General features: G+C 47.8%; 1 protein-coding gene across 1 annotated transcript in view; it reads left to right on the forward strand.

The window, feature by feature from the left end:
- The window catches only part of Simc1 (SUMO interacting motifs containing 1), a 20524-nt gene extending 463 nt beyond the window's left edge, over positions 1-20061 (forward strand). Inside the window, exons 2-10 of the mRNA XM_042667099.1 lie at positions 776-1008; positions 2178-2247; positions 5046-5200; positions 10708-10863; positions 13631-13759; positions 15847-16003; positions 17064-17151; positions 19527-19858; positions 20046-20061. Coding sequence (XP_042523033.1) covers positions 776-1008; positions 2178-2247; positions 5046-5200; positions 10708-10863; positions 13631-13759; positions 15847-16003; positions 17064-17151; positions 19527-19789 — 1251 coding nt within the window. The 3' untranslated portion in view covers positions 19790-19858; positions 20046-20061. The remainder of the gene's footprint in view (positions 1-775; positions 1009-2177; positions 2248-5045; positions 5201-10707; positions 10864-13630; positions 13760-15846; positions 16004-17063; positions 17152-19526; positions 19859-20045) is intronic.
- Positions 20062-20868: the final 807 nt, after the last annotated feature.

Here is a 20868-nt window from a genome sequence, read left to right on the forward strand (position 1 = left end):
GCCAAGTCTTCAGTAAAGGTTTGATCTTTTTTTTTTCCCCCCCACTACTTGTAGATGAAATCAGATCTGGGTTCAGATTTCAGGCTCCACACTTAAACATCAGCATGGGATGAATCCCTTCTACTTGTGCAAGCCCTAGCTTCGCAGGATCGCTGATGAGATGGATGTAAAGCACTCGTGTGGCTGACTCGCAGATCTCTGCCATGTTCTTGTCTTCCGCTCCTATGCCTTTCTCTCCCTGGTGCCTTTACACCTTCCAGATCACACAGAATCGTACCCTTGTCAGCTCTGGGGACCAGACACTGGTCTGTCAGCCTAGCTACTCAGGAGGCTGAGATCTGAGGATCATGATTCAAAGCCAGCCCAGGCAGGAAAGTCCATGAAACACTTTACCTCCAGTAAACCACCATAAAGCTGGAAGTGGCATTGTGGCTCAAGTGGTAGAGCACCAAAAAAAGCTTAAGGGACAGCACCCAGGCCCTGAATTTAAGCCTCATACCCATACCAAAAATTAAATAGATAGATAGATAGATAGATAGATAGATAGATAGATAGATAGATAGATAGATAGATAGATAGATCAAAAAGCAAAAGGACAGTGCCCAGGCCCTGAATTCAAGCCTGGTACCCATGCTAAAAATGGATGGATGAGTGGATGAACAGAGAGACTGACAGACTGTTCTTTACAGTCTTCACTCAACCTATTCCAGAAAAACCTCTGGGTTTTATACACTATGGGAAGCCATCCTGATTTTGTTTCTTTTTATCTCTACAGAGCAAAGGTCAAAAATTAGAACCCATCCCTAATCGAAGACTAAGGATGGTGGCCAACACGATTGAAGAAAACTTCCCCCTGGGGACCGTGCAGTTTTTGATGGATTTCGTGTCACCGCAGCATTACCCACCCAGAGACATCGTGGCTCACATCATCCAGAAAATACTGCTCAGCGGCTCCGAGACCGTGGATGTCCTCAAAGAAGCCTACATGCTACTCATGAAAATCCAACAGTATGAGCTGTAACACTGGCTGTCGGGGAGTTTAGGGGAATTCGACTCAGTTTTCTCTTGCCTAAGCTTTAGGAGGGAAGGTTTGTTTTTTAAAGGTGCTACTGGGGCTTGAACTCAGTGCCTTGTGCTTGCTTGGCAAGTGTTCTGATCACCTGAGCCACACACACAAGGATTTCTTAAAGGATTATTTAGATAGATGTGATCACAAAAGCCCATCAGAACTGTCTTTAACAACTGGTGAAAGATAGCCGGGCGCTGGTGGATCACGCCTGTCATCCTAGCCACTCAGGAGGCTGAGATCTGAGGATTGCAGTTTGAACTCAGCCCAGGCAGAAACTCATGAGACTCTGATCTCTAATTACAAAAAAAAAAAAAAAAAAGCCAGAAGTGGAATGGTGGCTCAAGGGGTGGAGCACCAGCTTTGAATGAAAAAGCTCAGGGATATTGCCCAGGTTGTGAGTTCAAGCCCCAGTACCAGAAAGAGCAAGAGAGAGAATTTGGTGACATTGCATACTAGAAACCTAGAATTAAAATGTGACTTGAACCCATGGCTCACATCTGTAATCCTAGCTACTCAGGAGACTGAGATCTGAAGATCGCAGTGGAAGCCAGCCAGGGCAGGAAAGTTCATGAGATTCTTACCTCCACTTCACCAGCAAAAAGCCATAAGTGGAGTTGTGACTCAAATGGTAGAGCTCCAGCCTTAAAGGGAAAAGCTAAGCAAGAGCCTGAGGTCTTCAGTGCAAAGGCCTGGTACCAGCATACACACACAAAATAGATGCTACTTGCTTCTATGCTCAAAACTGGTCACCAGGATGCTTTTGTAGCTCTGCTTTATTATGTCTTTGGGTTCCTCATAGTTAATCCTCAGCCACAAGCTTTTATGATACTCCAGATATATCAGTTCTGAAATGGACTCCGGATTGGCTTAATCTGAAACATGAGCTGATGTTTTGGGCCAATCGCTGGACTGAGAAGTAGAATATTATGATTAGTGCCACAAATCCCACGGCATCCTGAGTTCCCGATAGGTAAAGCGTATTGACTGACAGCTACCTCTGATTGACATGGTTTGGTCCCTGCAGGGCGGGCTGGGACCCATCTTCGGATCCCTAGCACTGCATCCGCTAAGTTCTCCAGAATTCTAATCGATGTCACTTGAATTTCAGGCTACATCCAGCCAATGCCAAAGCAGTAGAGTGGGACTGGAAACTGCTCACCTATGTCATGGAAGAAGAGGTAACATGATCATCACGAAGGTGTATCTTTTGCTTGGAAAGACTTAAGTTACAAAGAAAATGGACAGCCAGAGGGCTGGGAACGTGGCTTAGTGGTAGAGTGCTTGTCTAGCATGCATGAAGCCCCGGGTTCAACTCCTCAGTACCACATAAAAAAGAAAAAGCCAGAAGTGGCACTGAGGCATAGTGCAGGACCTATGTACTGTGCAATATCAGTCGTCAAAAAGCAAAGTAATTCTGTCCCAAGGTACAACCTTTAGGACACTGTGCTAAGTGAAACATGCCAGTCACTCAAAGAGATGGCAAAATAGTTAAAATTCAAGCTAGGCATCTCTGAATCACACCTGTAATCCTCGCTACTCGGGGAGGCTGGAAAATGGGAGGACCTCAGTTCGAGGCCAACCCAGGCAGAAAAGGTCACACAGGACTTCCTTTCAAACAGTAGCCAGGTGCAGTGGCACATGCCTGTTATCCTAAGTTTTGTGGAAGCCTGAGGTTAGCTTGTGGTTCCAGGCCAGCCTGGGGAGAAAATTCCACTATCAGAGAGTAAAGGGTCTCAACAGAGGAAAGGTAGACACAGTGGCATGCTCCTACCATCCAAACGACAACAAGAAACCTAAAATCGGCAGATGGCAGACCGGATGTGCATCCGGGCAAGAAGTGAAACCCTGTCTCAAAAATAGCCATCAAAAAGTGGGGGGGGGGTGGGGGGTTGGGGGCATGTTTTAGCAATAGAGCACCTTCCTACCAAACGTGAAGCCCTGAATTCAAACTAATACTAGAAAAAAAAATTCATAGATATAGAAAATGGAAAGCTGAGCGCTGATGGTTCATGCTTATAATCCTAGCTACTCAGGAGGCTGGGATGTGACGATCGTGGTTCAAAGCCAGCCCAGGCAGGAAAGCCCATGAAACTCTTAATCTCCTATGAACCACCAGAAAACCAGAAAGGGCACATGGCCCAAAGTGGCAGCCCTGCTAGCCTTGAGCACAAAAAGCTCAGGGCAGCACCCAGGTCCTGAGTTCAAGCCCCACAAGTGATCAAAAAGAAATGGAAAATAGAATGTAGTTACCAGGGGTGCAGGTGGGGAGTAGGAAATGGGAAGTTAGTGGCCAGTGGGTTTGCAGTTTTCTATTTCACACCTTTCAGTCTTCGCGGGACTGTATGAATAAGCTGCAAATGTAGTGCGTGTGCAAGTCGGATTTTCCATTGCTGTCACAAATACCTGAGGAGCAAGGTAAAAAGAGAAGAGCCTAATACTGCTTCCAGACCATGGAGAAGCAGAGCAGCACGGTGAAAGAAGTGGGCGGAGCAAAGTTGATTCTGCGCGATGGACAGAAAGTAGAGAAAGCAGGCCAGATGCCAGTGGCTCACGCCTGTCATCCTAGCTACTTAGGAGGCTGAAATCTGAGGATCGCGGTTTGTAGCCAGCTTGGGCAGGAAAGTCCATGAGACTCTTATCTCCAAGAAACCACCAGAAAACCGGAAGTGGCGCTGTGGTTCAAACAGTAGAGCGCTCACCTTGAGCTGAAGAGCCCAAACCCAGAGTTCAAGCTCCACAACTGACAGAAAAGAAAAAAGAAAGTAGAGAAAGACAAAGAAAGGGGCCAATAACGAGAGATGCCCTTCAGGGGACCACTCACGTTGAACCCCCTTCCTCTTCGTAGCTCACGCTTCTTAACCATTGCCAGAACCTCCCAAAATAGCATCACCGGTGAAAGAACCAAGAATTCAGCACTTGAGCCTGTAGGAGACATTTTCTTTTTCCTTTATTTATTTTTTGGCCAGTCCTGAGGCTTGAACTCAGAGCCTGAGCACTGCCCTTAAGCTGCTTTTGCTCAAGGCTAGGGCTCTACCACTTGAGCCACAGTGCCACTTTAGGCCTTTTCTGTGTCTGTGGTGCTGAGGAATCGAGACCAGGGTTTCATGCACGCTAGGCAAGCGCTCTACCACTGAGCCACCTTCCCAGCCCCCCTGTAGGAGACGTTTCTCATTCAAACCACAGCAGTGCTGGATTATGTCCTTGAAATGAACTAGGCAAGGTAGCTTGTGCCTACACTCTGGGCTACTGAAGAGGCAGGTTTGGAGAAGACCAGCCTAGACAAAAGGTTTGCGAGACCCCATCTCAACCATTTTAAAAAAGCTGGGTGAGGCAGTGCCTCTGTCATTCCAGGGATATGGGAGCTAAGTTGGAAGATCTTCATCCCGGCTGACCGGGACAAAAGTGTGAGAATCTATTCCAAAAAATAATAATAATAACAAACAGTAAGTCAGCCCAAGCAAAACTCCAGGCTGGAGGTGTGGCTCAGGTGATAGAATGCCAGCTGTGAGCAAGCAAGTCCAAGGAGCACAAGGTCCTGAGTTCAAGTCTTGGTGCTAACATAACAGTAATACAGCCAGTTAGTGGCCTGTGGCTCCCACCTGTCATCCGAGCTACTGAGAAGGCTGAGATCTGAGGATCACAGTTCAGAGCCAGCCCAGGTAGGAAAACCCCCTGTGACTTACCTCCGGTGAACCAGCAAAAGAGCTGGAAGTAAAGGCTTGGCTCAAATGGTAGAGCACCATTCTTGAGTAAAAAAGCTAAGGCACAGTGCCCAGGCCCTGAGTTCATACCCTAGTACTGACACACAAATGGTTTCTGAGCTCTTCTAGAGTGTGATTCTTTTATCAGTCTCCCTGTTTTTCCTCATTTACAATGACCCAGCCCTTCTAGAAGCCTTCTGAGGGTGACAAGTCAGTACTTGGCATCATCCAGGGACCATGGAGAAAGGCTGACGTGTCCATTCCTTCCCTCCCAGGGTCAGACTCTGCCCGGGAGAGTCCTGTTTCTGCGTTACGTGGTGCAGACCCTGGAAGACGACTTCCAGCAGACGCTGAGGAGGCAAAGACATCACCTGCAGCAGTCCATCGCCAACACCGTGCTCTCCTGCGACAAGCAGCCCCACAATGTCAGGTACTGGCCACCAGGGGGCAGGAGCGAGCCAGCGCCCGGGGGAGACTGAGTCTCCTCCAGCCAGCCTCCACTGCCCACAGTTCTTTTACCTCCCAGTTGTCCAGCCACACTGATCCCTAGAAGGACTCTCAACCAACACACCCAGAGGTGTTCTCTCTCCTCTCCTGGGCACCGCTTAGTCCAATCAAGTTGGCAGTCAAGGTGAAACCTGACACAGTAGCTCACGCCTAGCTTGATCAGGAGGCTGAGATCTGAGGATGATGGTTTGAAGCCAGGCTGGCAAGAAAGTCTACAAGACTCTTATCTCCAGTTAACCAGCAAAATGTCCAAAGTGGAGGTGTGGCTCAAGAGATAAAGTACCATCTTTGAGCAAAAAAGCTAAAGGATAGAACCAAGTTCAAGCCCTACAACCAGCACACACACACAGAGATTGAACAACACAGCTTGAGAATATTAGGTAGATTAATAGATAAGGTTTCCTCAGGTCACCAGTCACGACAAGATGCTTTTTTTGGGGTGTGGGGGTCATGGGACTTGAGCTCTGAGCCTGGGCACTGTCCCTCAGCTCTTCAGCTCAAGGCGAACACTCTATCACTTGAGCCACAGCGCCACTTCCAGCTTTCTGGTGGTTTATTGGCACTAAGAGTCTCACGGACTTTCCTGCCCGGGCTGGCTTTGAACCATGATCCTCAGATCTCAGTCTCCTGAGTAGCTAGGATGACAGGCGTGAGCCACCGGCACCCAGCTGACCAGATGCTTTAACAGGAAGCGATTATAAAAACTGGAAACCCCTGAGTTCAAGCCCCATAACTGACCCAAATGAAGAAAACAAAGAAGGAAATCTTCACCATCAGTGTGGCAGGCACCATCATTCCAGTGGTTTTGCTCTCAGAAGGCTTGGACTCTTGTCCGAATGAAGTACTGTGCAGACAGCCCTATGAGATGGAAGCCTTCGTGTATATAAAGTGCTCAGTTTTGGGGTGTTTGTGCTGATACTAGGACTTGAAATCACAACCTCCCACTCTCATTTGGCTTTTTGGGCTCAACACTGGCACTCTGTGATGTGAGCCACACCACCACTTCTGGTCTTTTGCTAGCTACTTGGAGATAAGAGTCTCACTGACTTTTCAGTCCAGGGTAGCTTCAAACCACGATCTTCAGAACTCAGCCCCGTGAGTGACTAGGATTCCAGGCAGGAGCCACCATCACCCAATCAAGCAGAAGAATTGATGAGGCTCACAGATCCAGAGGTTCATTCTGTGGTTAAATGGCCCTAGCTGCAGGGATAGAACATCACAGCAGTGGGGTGTGTGAAGGAGGAGTTTCTTCACCTCATGGTGGACAGGAAGCAAGGAGAGTAGGAGGAGCTAGACTTGCACCAACTTCCTCCAGCCAGGCCTTAACCTCCTATAGTTTCCACCACTACCCAAAACAGCACAGCCATCTGGGGACCATGCATGTAACTGGCTAGATTGTGGGGATACATTTCTTACTGAAACCATAACAATGAGCATTCATCCTAAGTAAGAGTGTAACAACGTATGGATTGCTTTTCCTAGCATGGCTTTTGTTTCTCTGCTAGTTAATCATTGCCTTACTGTTAGTTTATTTTCTTATCAGAAAGCAACCTTCAATTTTCTGCTTGGGCTCAGTCTGCACTCAGAATGTGTGTTTGCATCTGATTGGAACATTTTAACCCTTTCAATCTGGGTTGGTGGTCTTTGCCACTCCTAAATGTGAGTGTTCCCCTTTATCTCCTTCCAATGTTGGATTTTTGTTGTGTTCGACCAGTGTCTTTTGCTTGCTTGGTTTATTCTCTTGCTAACTGTTTAATTTGGGGTTTTGAGGATTTTGTTTTTTTTTTTGGTTTGGTTGCATCTTATTTGGTTGTTTTTGCTTATTGGGGGTTTGTCAGTTGTGGGGTTTGAACTCTGGGCCTGGGCGCTGTCCCTCAGCTCTTCAGCTCAAGGCTAGTGCTCTACCACTTGAGCCACAATGCCACTTCCAGTTTTCTGGTGGTTTATTAGAGATAAGAGTCTCATGGACTTTCCTGCCAAGGTTGGCTTTGAACCATGAGCCTCAGGTTTCAGCTTCCTGACTAGCTAGGATTACAGGCGTGAGCCACCAGTGCCCGGCTGATTTGGATTTTTAGATAGAGTTTTGCTGTATTACTAGTGTCAAGCTCCTGACTGCAATAAAATCTCCATAGCCTGAGACTAAAGGTATACATCACCACACCTGGCATATACCCTTTTTTGTTTTTGTTTGTTTTAGGTGCCAGTTGTGGGGCTTGAACTCAGGGCCTGGGTATTGTCCCTGAGCTCTTTTGCTCAAGGCTGGCTCTCTACTACTTGAGCCACAGCTTCACTTTTTAGTGGTTCATTGGAATTGAGAGTCTCGTGGATTTTTCCGTCCAGGCTGGCTTCAAATTGTGATCCTCAGATCTCAGCCTCCTCAGTAGCTTTACTTCAATTCACCCATTTCACCTTTACTTCAGAGAACCCACTGCCGGCTCTACTTTTTTGTTTCTTTTGATTTATATTCAGAACTTGAAGATTCTTCTACAGCTGAGTTTACCATTTTACTGCTGACGTACTTTTCCCAGTTCTGCTAAGTCACCTAAAATTTATTGCTTTCCCAAAGTCACAGACTTGGATTAAAATATTACCCTGACCTCATTTGCTTAGTTAATTGGTCACCTTTAATTCTGTAGTCAGCATTTATTAACCTGCTCCCACGTCAAAGTCTAGAACCTTCTAAGTGTCTCCATCTACCCCCACACATCAACCTCATTCCCCTATACCTGCCTACACTTTAGGCATGCTTAATGATCATTTTTCTGATCTTTTATTTTTGTTGTTGTTGTTTTCTGGTCATGGGGCTTGAACTCTGGGCCTGGGCGCTGTCCCTCAGCTCTTCAGCTCAAGGCTAGTGCTCTACCACTTGAGCCACAGGCCACTTCCAGTTTTCTGAGTGTTTATTGTAATTAAGAGTCTCACAGCCTTTCCTGCTGGCCTGGCTTTGAACCGTGATCCTCAGATCTCAGCCTCCTGAGTAGCTAGGATTACAGGTGTGAGCCACGGGCACCCAGCCTTCCTTTTTTTTTTTTTTTTTTTCTTTTCTTTTCTTTTTGATGCCAGTAGTTTTTGCTGGTGCTCTACTACTTGAGCCATAACTCCAGTTCCTCTGTTCTTTCTTTTCTGTATAGTTGTAGAACCCAGATATGTGTTCCTCATCTAAGCTGTCTATTTGTATTTTAGTTGTTTTATATTAGAAAGCCTCATGCTTTATTGAAGTGTTGAGATTTTTGTTTTTCGCTCACTATTTTACAATATAAGAGTCATATATATGATGGCTTGTCGCTCACTGTAATTTATTCATGTGTACCACTAAGTGACAGAACAGAGTCCTGGTCATCCTTCAGTTCCCTTCTGCTATTTTTTTTTTTTTTTTGGGTCCGGTCATGGGGCCTGAACTCTGGGCCTGGGCGCTGTCCCTCAGCTCTTCAGCTCAAGGCTAGCGCTCTACCACTTGAGCCACAGCACCACTTCCGGCTTTTTTCTTTTTGCTTATGTGGTGCTGAGGAATCGAACCCAGGGCCTCAAGCATGCAAGGCAAGCGCTCTACCACTGAGCCACCTTCCCAACCCTTCCCTTCTGCTTTCTAAAATGTCACAGCTCTAAACTGCTGTTTCCTCTCTCCTTCCTTGTAGGGACTTAGAAAAGTAAGCTTGGTGCCAGGTACTTAAAAGGCTGAGATCTAAAGATCACAGTTCAAAGCCAGCCCAGGTGGGCAAGTATGTGAGACTTTTATCTCCAATGAGCCACCAAAAACTGGAAGTGGAGGTGTGGCTCAAGTGGTAGAGCACTAGACTTGAGCACAAAAGCTCAGGGACAGTGCCCAGGCCTTAGTTCAAAGTCCCTGACCAGCGTGCATGCGTGCACGCACACACACACACACACACACACACACACAATTATTGAAGAAGGAATAAATTAGGTATGTGTGTATATATAGGATCCACCATTTTTTCTTGGAGCCTAAATCATCATGAAAGGTAGCTTTTTTTGTTTGTTTGTGTTTTGGTAGGTCGTGGGGCCTAAACTCTGGGCCTGGGCGCTGTCTCTCAGCTCTTCAGCTCAAGGTGAGCGCTCTACCACTTGAGCCACAGCGCCACTTCCGGTTTTTCTGGTGGTTCATTGGAGATCAGAGTCTCACAGACTTTTCTGCCCGGGCTGGCTTTGAACTGTGATCCTCAGATCTCAGCCTCCTGAGTAGCTGGGATGACAGGCGTGAGCCACCAGCGCCTGGCATGAAAGGCAGCTTTGACTGCTTGAGGTATGGTGCCTCCTTCACTTCAGAATCTCAGCCCTCAGTGCTCAGGACCTTAGTCATTTCCTTCAGTATGGGCTGGGAAGGTGGCTCAGTGGTAGAGCGCTTGCCTCAAATGCATGAGGCCCTGGGTTCGATTCCTCAGCACCACATAAGCAGAAAAAGCTGTAAGTGGCGCTGTGGCTCAAGTGGTAGAGCGCTCGCCCTGAGCTGAAGAGCTGAGGGACAGCACCCAGGCCCAGAGTTCAGGCCCCACGACTGACAAAAAAAAAAAATAGAGGACACTTCACCGGGCATAGCAGCTCCCGCCTATAATCCCAACTATTCAGGGGGCTGAGAACTGAAGATTGTGGTTTGATGCCAGCCTGGGCAGAAAAGCTCCAAGACTCGTTATCTCCAATGAACCAGAAAAAAAGGCCAGAGATAGAGGTCTGGCTCAAGTGGCAGAGTTGACAGCTTTGAGTGAAAGAGCTAAAGGATAGTGCCTAGGCCCTGAATTCAAGCCGCAGAACTGCTACCAAAACTTAATCAATTAATTAATTAATACATCAATAAATCGGATGACAGGTGAGAGTAGATTGCTGACAACTTTCATCAATCCCATCTTCCCACCTGCCTGAGGGATTGCTCCTGGGCAGGAAGCCACAGCGAGAGCTCTTTGACCCCCAAGGCATTTGTCACCAAGTGTAAACTCCAACTAAAATTGGCCTTTCGAGTTAGTGTTCACAGCTAGGTTGCTGTGGGTTTTTTTGGTTGGTTGTGGGGCTTGAACTCTGGACCTGGGCGCTGTCCCTCAGCTCTTCAGCTCAAGGAGAACGCTCTACCTCTTGAGCCACAGCGCCACTTCTGGTTTTCTGGTGGTTCATTGGAGATCAGAGTCTCACAGACTTTCCTTCCCCCAGACTGGTTTTGAAGTGAGATCCTCAGATCTCAGCCTCCTGAGTAGCTAGGATGACAGGCGTGAGCCACCAGCGCCCAATACATTTCTTTTTTCATACTGCATTTAAACAGGGAATTTTCATTAGACTTGCTTGAATAGTGAAAAGTACCTAAAAGTCCTGGTTTGTTGTAAAAGCCTTTGAGGCGACTTTGGGGTCTGGGAGCCCATGTGACAGCTGCAGTCCTTCCTGAGCATCTATGTTCGATTAACCTCTCCTATCTTCTTCCGGTTGCAGAGATGTTATCAAGTGGTTGGTCAAGGCTGTCACTGAAGATGGACTTGCTCCGCCCTCCGAGGGGACTCAGACCTCTTCAGGAAGCGGAATCTCAAAGGCCAGCACCATCCACCCTTCTTCGCCCCAGACGAACCTGACCAAGACCACCAACCAGCTGTAAGAGACTAGCAGAAACAGTCCTTCCCCCAGGGGGCCTTAGAAAATAGCACGTCTTCCCGAGAAGCTCTGTGAAACCTTGGTTGGTGGTTATTAGAAGACTTAGTGTAGGGCTGGGAAGGTGGCTCAGTGGTAGAGTGCTCGCCTAGCATGCATGAAGCCCTGGGTTTGATTCCTCAGCACCACATACACAGAAAAAGCCAGAAGTGGCGCTGTGGCTCATGTGCTAGCCTTGAGTAAAACAAGCCCAGGGACAGTGCCCTGACCCTTAAGTTCAAACACCAGGCCTGGCAATAAGTAAATCATAGCTTGGGGATATGGCTCAGTAAAAGAGTATTTGCCTCACATGCATAAGGACCTGGGTTCAATCCTCGAACCAATTGGGTGATTTAAAAAAAAATGGGTACCAGTGGCTACTCAGAAGGCTGAGATCTGAGGATCATGGTTCAAAGTCAGCTTGGGCAAGAGAGTCTGTGAGACTCTTATTTCCACTAAACTACTCCAAAAGCTGGAAGTGAAACTATGGCTCAAGTGGTAGAGTGCTAGCCTTGAAGCTCAGAGACAGCACCCAGGCCCTGAGTTCAAGCCCTAGGACTAGTTCAGAAAAAAAAAAGTAGTTTAAAGGCTAACTCTCAACACTAGAGCTGCCTCTCAAGTGGTAGAACTCTAGGCTTGAACAATAGAACTAAGCAAGAACCAGAAATCCTAAGTGCAAATTCCATTCCTGACACAAATACATGTGCATACACGCACACATACATACACACACACACACACACACACACACAAATACACACAAATGATAAACTTCTCATTTGAAAAAACGAAATCTCTAAAATTTTAACTTTATTTTTTATTTATTTTTTGCCATCCTGGGGCTTGAACTCAGAGCCTAAGCACTGTCCCTGGAGCTTCTTTTTTTCTTTTCTGTCAGTTGTGGGGCTTGAACTCTGGGTCTGGGTGCTGTCCCTCAGCTCTTCAGCTCAAGACAAGCATTCTACTACTTGAATCACAGCACCACTTCCAGTTTTCTAGTGGTTTATTGGAGATAAGAGTCTCATGGACTTTCCTGCCCGGGCTGGCTTTGAACCATGATCCTCAGATCTCAGCCTCCTGAGTAGCTAGGATTAGAGGTGTGAACATTCTGAGATTATTCTTAGTAATAAACTATTGTATTCTTTCTTTTTCTTTTTTTTTTTGGTCAGTTGTGGGGGCTGAACTCTGATGTCCCTCAGCTCTTCAGTTCAATGCACTCTACCACTTGAGCCATAGCACCACTTCCAGCTCAGGGAGAGTATAAGGCCCTGACTAAAAATGAAGGAAGACACAGTTCCTTCAGTTTGAAAAAACAAAAAACAAGGGGCTGGGAAGGTGGCTCAGTGGTAGAGCACTTGCCTTGCATGCCTGAGGCCCTGGGTTCGATTCCTCCAGCACCACATAAGCAAAAAAAAAAAAAAGCCGGAAGTGGTGCTGTGGCTCAAGTGGTAGAGCGCTAGCCTTGAGCTGAAGAGCTGAGGGACAGCGCCCAGGCCCAGAGTTCAGGCCCCACCACTGGACCCAAAAAAAAAAAAAAAAGTAAACGTTAGTAGAAATAACAGTAGGGCCCTGGAAGTCATCTGTTTTTTTCTGCTTATGTGGTGCTGAGGAATCGAACCCAGGGCCTCATGCATGCAAGCCAAGCACTCTACCACTGAGCCACCTTCCCAGCCCCTATTGTATTCTTTTTGTCAGTTATGGAGCTTGAACACAGGACTAGGTGTTGTCCCTGAGTTCTTTTGCTAGTAACGGTGCTCAACCACTTTGAACCACAGCACCACTTCCGGTTTTCTGGTGGTTCATTGGAGACGAGTCTCACGGACTTTCCTGCCCAAGCTGGCTTTGAATCATGATCCTCAGCTCTCAGCCTCCTGAGTAGCTAGGATGACAGGCGGGAGCCACCAACACCCAGCTTAAACTATTATACTCTAAAATAACAGGAGAAAGAAAAATATGTAGGAAATGCATAGTTTCTCCTGGCCAAAGAACTTTAGGTCATTTTAGTCATCTTAGCCCTGTTTCTTCTTTATAAAACTGAGCTGGGCATCAGTGTCCCATGCCTATAATCCTGTGTACTCAGGAGGCTGATATCTGAGGATCGCAGTTCAAAGCCAGCCTGGGCAGGAAAAAAGTCTGTGAGGCTCATTTCTAATGAACCACTGGAAAACCGGAAGTGGCGCTGTGGCTCAAGTGGTAGAGCCCTCACCTTGAGCTGAAGAGCTCAGAGACAGCGCCCAGGCCCAGAGTTCAAGCCTCACGACCAACAAAAAATAAATAAAATAAAATAAAACAGAGATGATAAAGTAGGTACTGATTAAAGTTCTCTAGCCCCTGAGATTGTGTGGTTCTGTTTGTGTGGGGCTTGAACTCAGGGCCTGGGCACTGTCCCTAAGATTCTTTGGTTCAAGGCTAGCACTCTACCACTTGAGCCACAGGACTATTTCTGACTTTTCCTATGTATGTGGTGCTGAGGAATCGAACCCATGGCCTCATGCAGGCTAGGCAAATACTCTACCACTGAGCCACCTTCCCAGCCCCTATGCCAGGATCTAAGGGGCTCAGAGAGGATGATGATCAGGCAGAATAACCCTGCAGGTGAACCTGCTCAATGAAAGCATGCCAAAGGCTCAAGCGGCTCTCCCTGACCATCCCCGAGTCCCGAGCCTCATCTATCGGGGGAAAGCCTTCCCCATGCATCCTCCCGTTCACCGTGTCCTGCGTTCTGGCCCAGGATCGTGTGCCAGCTTCAGCGGATGCTATCTATCGCTGTGGAGGTCGACAGGACGCCCACCTGCAGCTCCAACAAGATCGCTGAGATGATGTTTGGGTTTGTGCTGGACATTCCTGAGAGGAGCCAGAGGTGAGTCTGCTTCTGCTCTTTAATAAAGAACTAAATAAGCCAGATGCCTGTGGCTCACACCTGTCATCCCAGCTACTCAGGAGGCTGAGATCGGAGGATCACGGTTCAAAACCAGCCTGGGCAGGAAAGTCCATGAGGCTCTCTATCTCCAATGAACCACTCAGAAAACCGCAAGGGGCGCTGTGGCTCAAGTGGTAGAGCGCTGGCCTTGAACTGAGATGCTGAGGGACAGCGCCCACGCCCATGACCAACATTAATTAATTAACTAATTAACAAAAGTATACCTTTAAAATTCTCTCCCAAAGGGGAAAATTTGCCACCCAACTTAATTATATTCAGTTTAGTTTAAGGGCTGGGAAGGTGGCTCAGTGGTAGAGCGCTTGCCTTGCATGTATGAGGCCCTGGGTTCAATTCCTCAGCCCCACATTAAGCAGAAAAAGCCAGAAGTGGCGCTGTGGCTCAAGTGGTAGAGCGCTAGCCTTGAGCTGAAGAGCTGAGGGACAGCGCCCAGGCCCAGAGTTCAGGCCCCAGGACTGACCAAAATATATATATACATTTATAAAATACATATGTATTTTTATATATGTATATATATATATATATAAAACTGGGAACTAGTGGTTCATGCCTGTAATCCTAGATATTCAAGTGACTGCAATTGGAGAATCATGGTTCAAAGCCAGCAGGGAAAGAAAGGTCCGTGAGACTTTCTATTTCCAATGAACCAGCAAAAAGCCAAAAGTGGCACTGTGATTCTAGTGGTGGACCGCTAGCCTTCAACAAAAGAGATCAGGGACAGCACCCAGGTCCTGGGTTCAAGCCCCATGACCAACAACAACAACAAAATAATAATAATAATCTCAGAACTTGAGTGCATTCACCCATTCTGACTTTTACAACCATCTTGTCTAGGAATAAAGAGAGTTTAAGCACCTTTCCTTCCGACCTGGGCGCCTCTTGGTCTTTTTCTCGCCTTTTCCCAGTATAATACTAAGGTGATGAAGACGGACATCCGGGCTCTCCCCGGTCTGCGGTCTATGGGGCTCAGTGAGTCATTAACCATTAAGTGTGAGGGGCCCTAGATACTTTGTCAGATTGAGGGTGTTCCCTTCCATTTCCGTTTCACTAAGTGTTTTTCTGAAGAATGAATGGAGATATTATCAACTAGGTTTTATCCCTGTTGGCATACTCAGAATTTCTGGATATCCTGTTGATACAGCCATTACATTGATCATTGTTTTTGGTCCTATTACCAGGGCTTGACCTCAGGGCCTTGCGGTCTTGCAAGTTCACTCCAGGCTGGTAACTCTACTCCATGAACATAAACCTCCACTTCCAGCTTTTTGCTGGTTCATTGGCAGGAAGAATCTTAAAAGACTTCCAGGCTGGCCTCAGACCTCGAGCCTCAAATCTCAGCCTTCTGAGTAGCTAGGATTATAGAAGTCGGCCATCAGTGGCAGTGTAGTTACTTCTCATAGTTAAATATGGCATAATTCTCTAATGTGTGCTTGTGTCCGGTCTTCTCTCTTATCCTGGTAGTTGGTAGTTCATGAGGAAATCCATTTCCACCCTGCCCATGGGCGGCATGATTTTTTTTTTGGTTCGGTCATAAGGCTTGAACTTTGGGCCTGGGTACTTAGGTGTTTGTTTTTTTTGTTTTTTTTTTTGCTCAAGGCTGGTGCTCTACCACTTGAGTCACACTTCCAGCCTTTTGCTGGTTCAGTGGAGAGAAGTCTCACTTTCTGCCTAGGCTGGCTTTGAACCGCGATCCGCAGTTACAGGCATGAACCCCAGCACCTGGCTCTCAACTGGTTTTTCAGGGCAGGTGTTGTTTTGGGGCCTGGGCGCTGTCCCTCAGCTCTTCAGCTCAAGGTGAGCACTCTACTACCTGAGCCACAGCGCCACTTCCGGTTTTCTGAGTGGTTCATTGGAGATCAGAGTCTCACAGACTTTCCTCCCCGGGCTGGCTTTGAACCGTGATCCTCAGGTCTCAGCCTCCTGAGTAGCTAGGATGACAGCTGGTTTTTTGAGGGTGACATCTGGTCTTGGAAATCGATGGCTGATGGCCTCTCCTCCTCGTCCCCTAGGGAGATGTTCTTCAGCACCATGGAAAGCCACCTTCTGCGCTGCAAAGTGCTGGAAATCATCTTCCTGCACGGCTGCCAGACACCCACGCGCCTGCCCTTGTCCCTGGCCCAGGCCCTGTATTTCCTGAACAACTCCACATCTCTGCTCAAGTGCCAGGTACACGGTCCCGCTTCCCTCCCAGGCCAGCCCGCCTTCCCCTCAGTCTGCTCTTTGAACAGCATTGTAAGTCAACTTGAGACTGCACCTTCAGGGGCTGGGAAGATGGCTCAGTGGTAGAGCGCTTGCCTTGCATGCATGAGGCCCTGGGTTCGATTCCTCAGCACCACCTAAGCAGAAAAAGCTGGAAGTGGTGCTGGGGCTCAAATGGTAAAGCTCTAGCCTTGAGCTGAAGAGCTGAGGGACAGCGCCCAGGCCCAGAGTTCAAGCCCCACAACCGACAAAAAACAAAAACAACAACAAAAAAACCATCAATCAGATGCCAGTGGCTCCCGTCTATCATCCTAGCTCCCCAGGAGGCTGAAATCTGAGGATCACAATTCAAAGCCAGCCCGGGCATGAAAGTCTGAGATTTATCTCCAATGAACCACCAAAAAGATTGAAGAGGAGCTGTGGCTCAAGTGGGAAAATGCTTGCCTAGCACTTCAAACTATAGAATTGGGTGGGAGAGAGGTACACGGAGAGGAAAAATAAAAAGGGAGGGAGGAAGGGAAGGAACAAACTTAACTAACCAAGGAAATAACCCATGGCTGACACCTGTAACCCTAGCTACACAGATTACTGAGGATCACAGTACAAAGCCAGCCAGGGAAGGAAAGTTTCTGAGACTATTACTTCCAATGAACCACAAAAAAAGTCTAGAAGTAGAGCTGTGGCTCAATGGGTAGAGCACCAGCCTTAAGCAAAAAGGCTCAGAGACAATGCCTAGGTCCTGGGGCTTGAACTCAGACCCTGAGCACTGTCCCTGAGTTTCTTTTGCTCAAGGCTAGCACTCTACCACTTGACCCACAGCACCATGTCCGGCTTTTTCTGTGTCTGTGGTACTGAGGAATCGAACCCAGGGCTTCACGCATGCTAAGCCAGCACTCTACCACTAAACCACCTTCCCAGCCCATATACATATATATATATATATATATATATATATATATATATTTTAATCTGAATCGTAATGTTCACCAGGAAAGGCTCTTACCGTTCACTCATTTTTCTCACTCAGCAATCAGAGAAAAGCCAGTGGCAGATTTGGGACGAGCTGGTTGAACACCTTCAGTTTCTCTTGTCTAGTTACCAACACGTCTTAAGAGGTAAGGAACTCACAAGTAGCTAAGGGAAGTCATTAACATGGCTCCACACACCGCTGTGAACAGCCACCTGGTTTTGTGGTGGCTGATGGCCTGGTGCTGCTCCTGGGGGGGTGGGGGTGGGGGTAATGTGGACAGAGCTGGTACTGACTTGCTATAATCCCTGACAGCCCTGGCATCTGCCCGGCCTCTGCTACAACTGCCTTGGCTGAGGATTTCTTCACTACAGATGTTATAAACATCAGTCTCAAAACAAGCACCATGATTCTGTTGCACATAAAACACATCAATTCTAAACACAGCCGGGCACCGGTGGCTCACGCCTGTCACCCTAGCTACTCAGGAGGCTGAGATCTGAGGATCATGGTTCAAAGCCAAGCCCAGGCTGGAAAGTTCCTGAGACTCTTATCTCCAGTGAACCTGCAGAAAGCCAGAAGTGGAGGTATGGCTCAAGTGGAAGAGCATCAGCCTTGGACAAAAGGAAAAGCCAAGTGACAACTCCAGGTCTTGAGTTCAGACCTACACAACATGCTTCAGAACACCCAGAACTGGGGCCAAAGTGTTTATGTAGTTGGTGCATTTGTTTTTTTTGCCAGTTCTGAGGCTTGAACTCAAGACCTGGGCACTGTTCCCTGAACTTCTTCGTGTTCAAGGGTAGCGCTTTACCACTTGAGCCACAGCACCACTGCTGGTTTTTTGTTTTGGCTTTTTTTTTTTTTTTCTTTTTGGTCAGTAGCGGGGCTTGAACTCTGGCCCTGGGCGCTGTCCCTCAGCTCTTCAAGGTAAGCGCTCTACCACTTGAGCCACAGCGCCACTTCTGGTTTTCTGGTGGTTCACTGGAGATAAGAGTCTCACGGACTTTCCTGCCCAGGCTGGCTTTGAACCATGATCCTCAGATCTCAGCTTCCTGAGTAGCTAGGATGACAGGCGTGAGCCACCAGTGCCAGGTAGTTGGTACAATGTTTTAGTGTCCTGACAGAAAGACACAAGTTGTTCTAAGCACAGTGCCCTGATATCAGTTCCCTGAGTACTTACTAGCCTTGTTGACTATGTAATTGTCTCTTTTGCTGACCTAACAAAGTTGAATATTAAAGCAGGTCTGTCTCAAGTCAGTTTTTTAACACTTTTTAACCTGGAGGTGTACCCTGATCCCTCATTTTGCACATTTCTGTAGGGGGCAGGGGCAAATACCACCATGAGCTCATGCTCCAGCTCAGGGAGCCGAGGCCGGGTAAGGCTTGGCAGAAACTGCTCTCTCTAGAGGCTTTTCCTAATGCTTGTGAATAGCCCAAAACTCCCAGTTTATTTTTGTTTGTTGGTTGGTTGGTTGGTCATGGGGCTTGAACTCTGGGCCTGGGCGCTGTCCCTCAGCTCTTCAGCTCAAGGCAAGCGCTCTACCACTTGAGCCACAGCGCCACTTCCAAAAACTCCCATTTTAAAAGCTGCACTCAGCTGGGCGCCATGGCTCATATCTGTCATCCTAGCTACTCACAGGAGGCTGAGAACGGAGGATCGCAGTTCAAAGCCAGCCCAGGCAGGAAAGTCCAGGAGACTCTGATCTCCAATAAACCACTCAGAAAACCGGAAGTGGCACTGTGACTCAAGTGGCAGAGCCCTCGCCTTGGGCTGAAGAGCTGAGGGACAGCGCCCAGGCCCAGAGTTCAAGCCCCACAACCAACCAAAACAAAAAAAAAAGACCAGACACAAATTAGTGAGTGAAGGCCCTCGTTGAGTGAAAAATGCTAAAGAACAGTACCTGGACCCTGAGTTTAAGCCCTTTTACTAGCAAGTGTTCACGTGCATGCACACACACACACACACACACACACACACACACACACCATTTTCCTTTAAGTTTTTACAGTTGACTTCAGCAAGCCTTAATAAACTATGTTAATACAATCAGAAGAAATTTAGGTGACTTGATGATCTGTGTGCGCGCGCACACACACATGCGTGCCAGTCCTAGTACTTGAACTGAGGGCCTCCACTCCATCTCTGAAGTTTTTGTGCTCAAGGCTGGTGCTCTACCACTTGACCCACAGCTCCACTTCCAGCATTTTGGCGGTTAAAGAGTCTCATGAACTTTTCGGCCCAGGAGGGCTTTGAACCACAACCTCAGATCTCAGCCTTCTGAGAGGCTAGGATGACAGGTGAGCTACCTGTGCACAACAGGAAAACCCGCTTTTGTTAAAGACCTGAAATCTTTAGAGGCTGCAAGTGACACCAAGACCTCAGGGCTCCAGCGATGGGTTTGGGTTCCCGGTCTCTCACCGCCCTGTCTCCTGGTGGCCAGCAGCTGGCCAATCCCTCTGCAAGCAGCCTTCAAGGCTTCGATCCTGAAGGCCGAGGTGGTTCACCTTGACCTCTCTTTCCAGAGCACCTCCGGAGCTCGGTGATCGACCGCAAGGACTTAATCATCAAGAGGATCAAGCCCAAACCCCAGCAAGGCGACGACATCACCGTGGTGGATGTGGAGAAGCAGATCGAGGCCTTCCGCGGCCGCCTGGTCCAAATTCTCGGGGAGCCCCTGGTCCCCCAGCTCCAAGACAAAGTGCATTTGTTGAAGCTGCTGCTCTTCTACGCCGCTGACTTGAACCCCGACACCGAGCCGGGCCCGAAGCGCTGGAGCCATTCGTGAGGGCCTCCCAAGCAACCGCACACCAAGAATACCTCCAAACTCTTCCTCCAAGCACTTAGCGGCTCCCAAGTATGCACAGTAGTTCCAAACCTAGGGCCAAACCTAGACTGTGTATCTGTAGGTTAGACTAAGCTGGCCAGCTCCCCCTGTATATGTTTTTTTGATAATCCTACTCTAACCCTATTCTCAAAAAGGTGTATTAAATATACAAAGGGTATCTATTTTTTAATATTTATCTACGCTCTTTTTGAACTAGGTAATACTATATGCACTACACGTTTGGACATTTCCATTCAAAATGTGAGGAGAGGCCGTGGGCCGGGCAAGCTACATCAACGTGGCCATTCCTAAGGATACCTGTTCTGCATTCCTAAGGACACCGCTTGTCCCGTAGGGGACCTCCACCCCTCACCCCTACCCCCTGCTCTCAGACCTTTTGTGTGGCACCCGTGGGACTGTGCCCAGTGTATCAAGATCTCATGTAACCAGCTGGGGTGGTTAGAAACAAGTGTGCTAGAAAAACATGTCAGAAAAGCCACAATAAAGACAATAGTTTTTAGAACACCAAGTTTTTTCATGATGATTGGTAGGCAGATGGCTATTTTTTTTTTTCCCTTGTGTGTGCCAGTACCCAGGCTTGAATATACATGGGACTTAAACTCATTCAGGGCCTAGACACAGCTCCTGAGCTTTTTTGCTCAAGGCTAGTGCTCTACCACTTTGAACCAGGGCCACTTGCCGTCTTCTGGTGGTTCACTGGAGAGAAGAGACTCACAGGGACGTTGTTAACCCCGGCTGGTTTCAAACAGATCCTCAGATCTCAGCCTCCTGAGCAGCTAGGACTACAGGCATGAGCCACTGGTGCCACGCTTCTCCTAGCATTTTTGCTCAAAACTGGCACTCTGCATCTGAGCCACATTGCCACTTCCAGCTTTTTGGGTGGGTGGTTAATTAGGGATAAGAATCTTGTGGACTTTCCTACTGGCCTCAAACCTCAATCCTTAAGTCTCAGCCTCCTGAGTAGCTGGGAATACAGGTGGGAGCTACTGATGCCTGGCTTCAAACAGCTACACTTAACC

This window comes from Dipodomys spectabilis, unplaced genomic scaffold (assembly GCF_019054845.1).
Source record: "Dipodomys spectabilis isolate Male_0828 unplaced genomic scaffold, ASM1905484v1 ptg000375l, whole genome shotgun sequence".
Lineage (NCBI taxonomy): Eukaryota > Metazoa > Chordata > Mammalia > Rodentia > Heteromyidae > Dipodomys > Dipodomys spectabilis.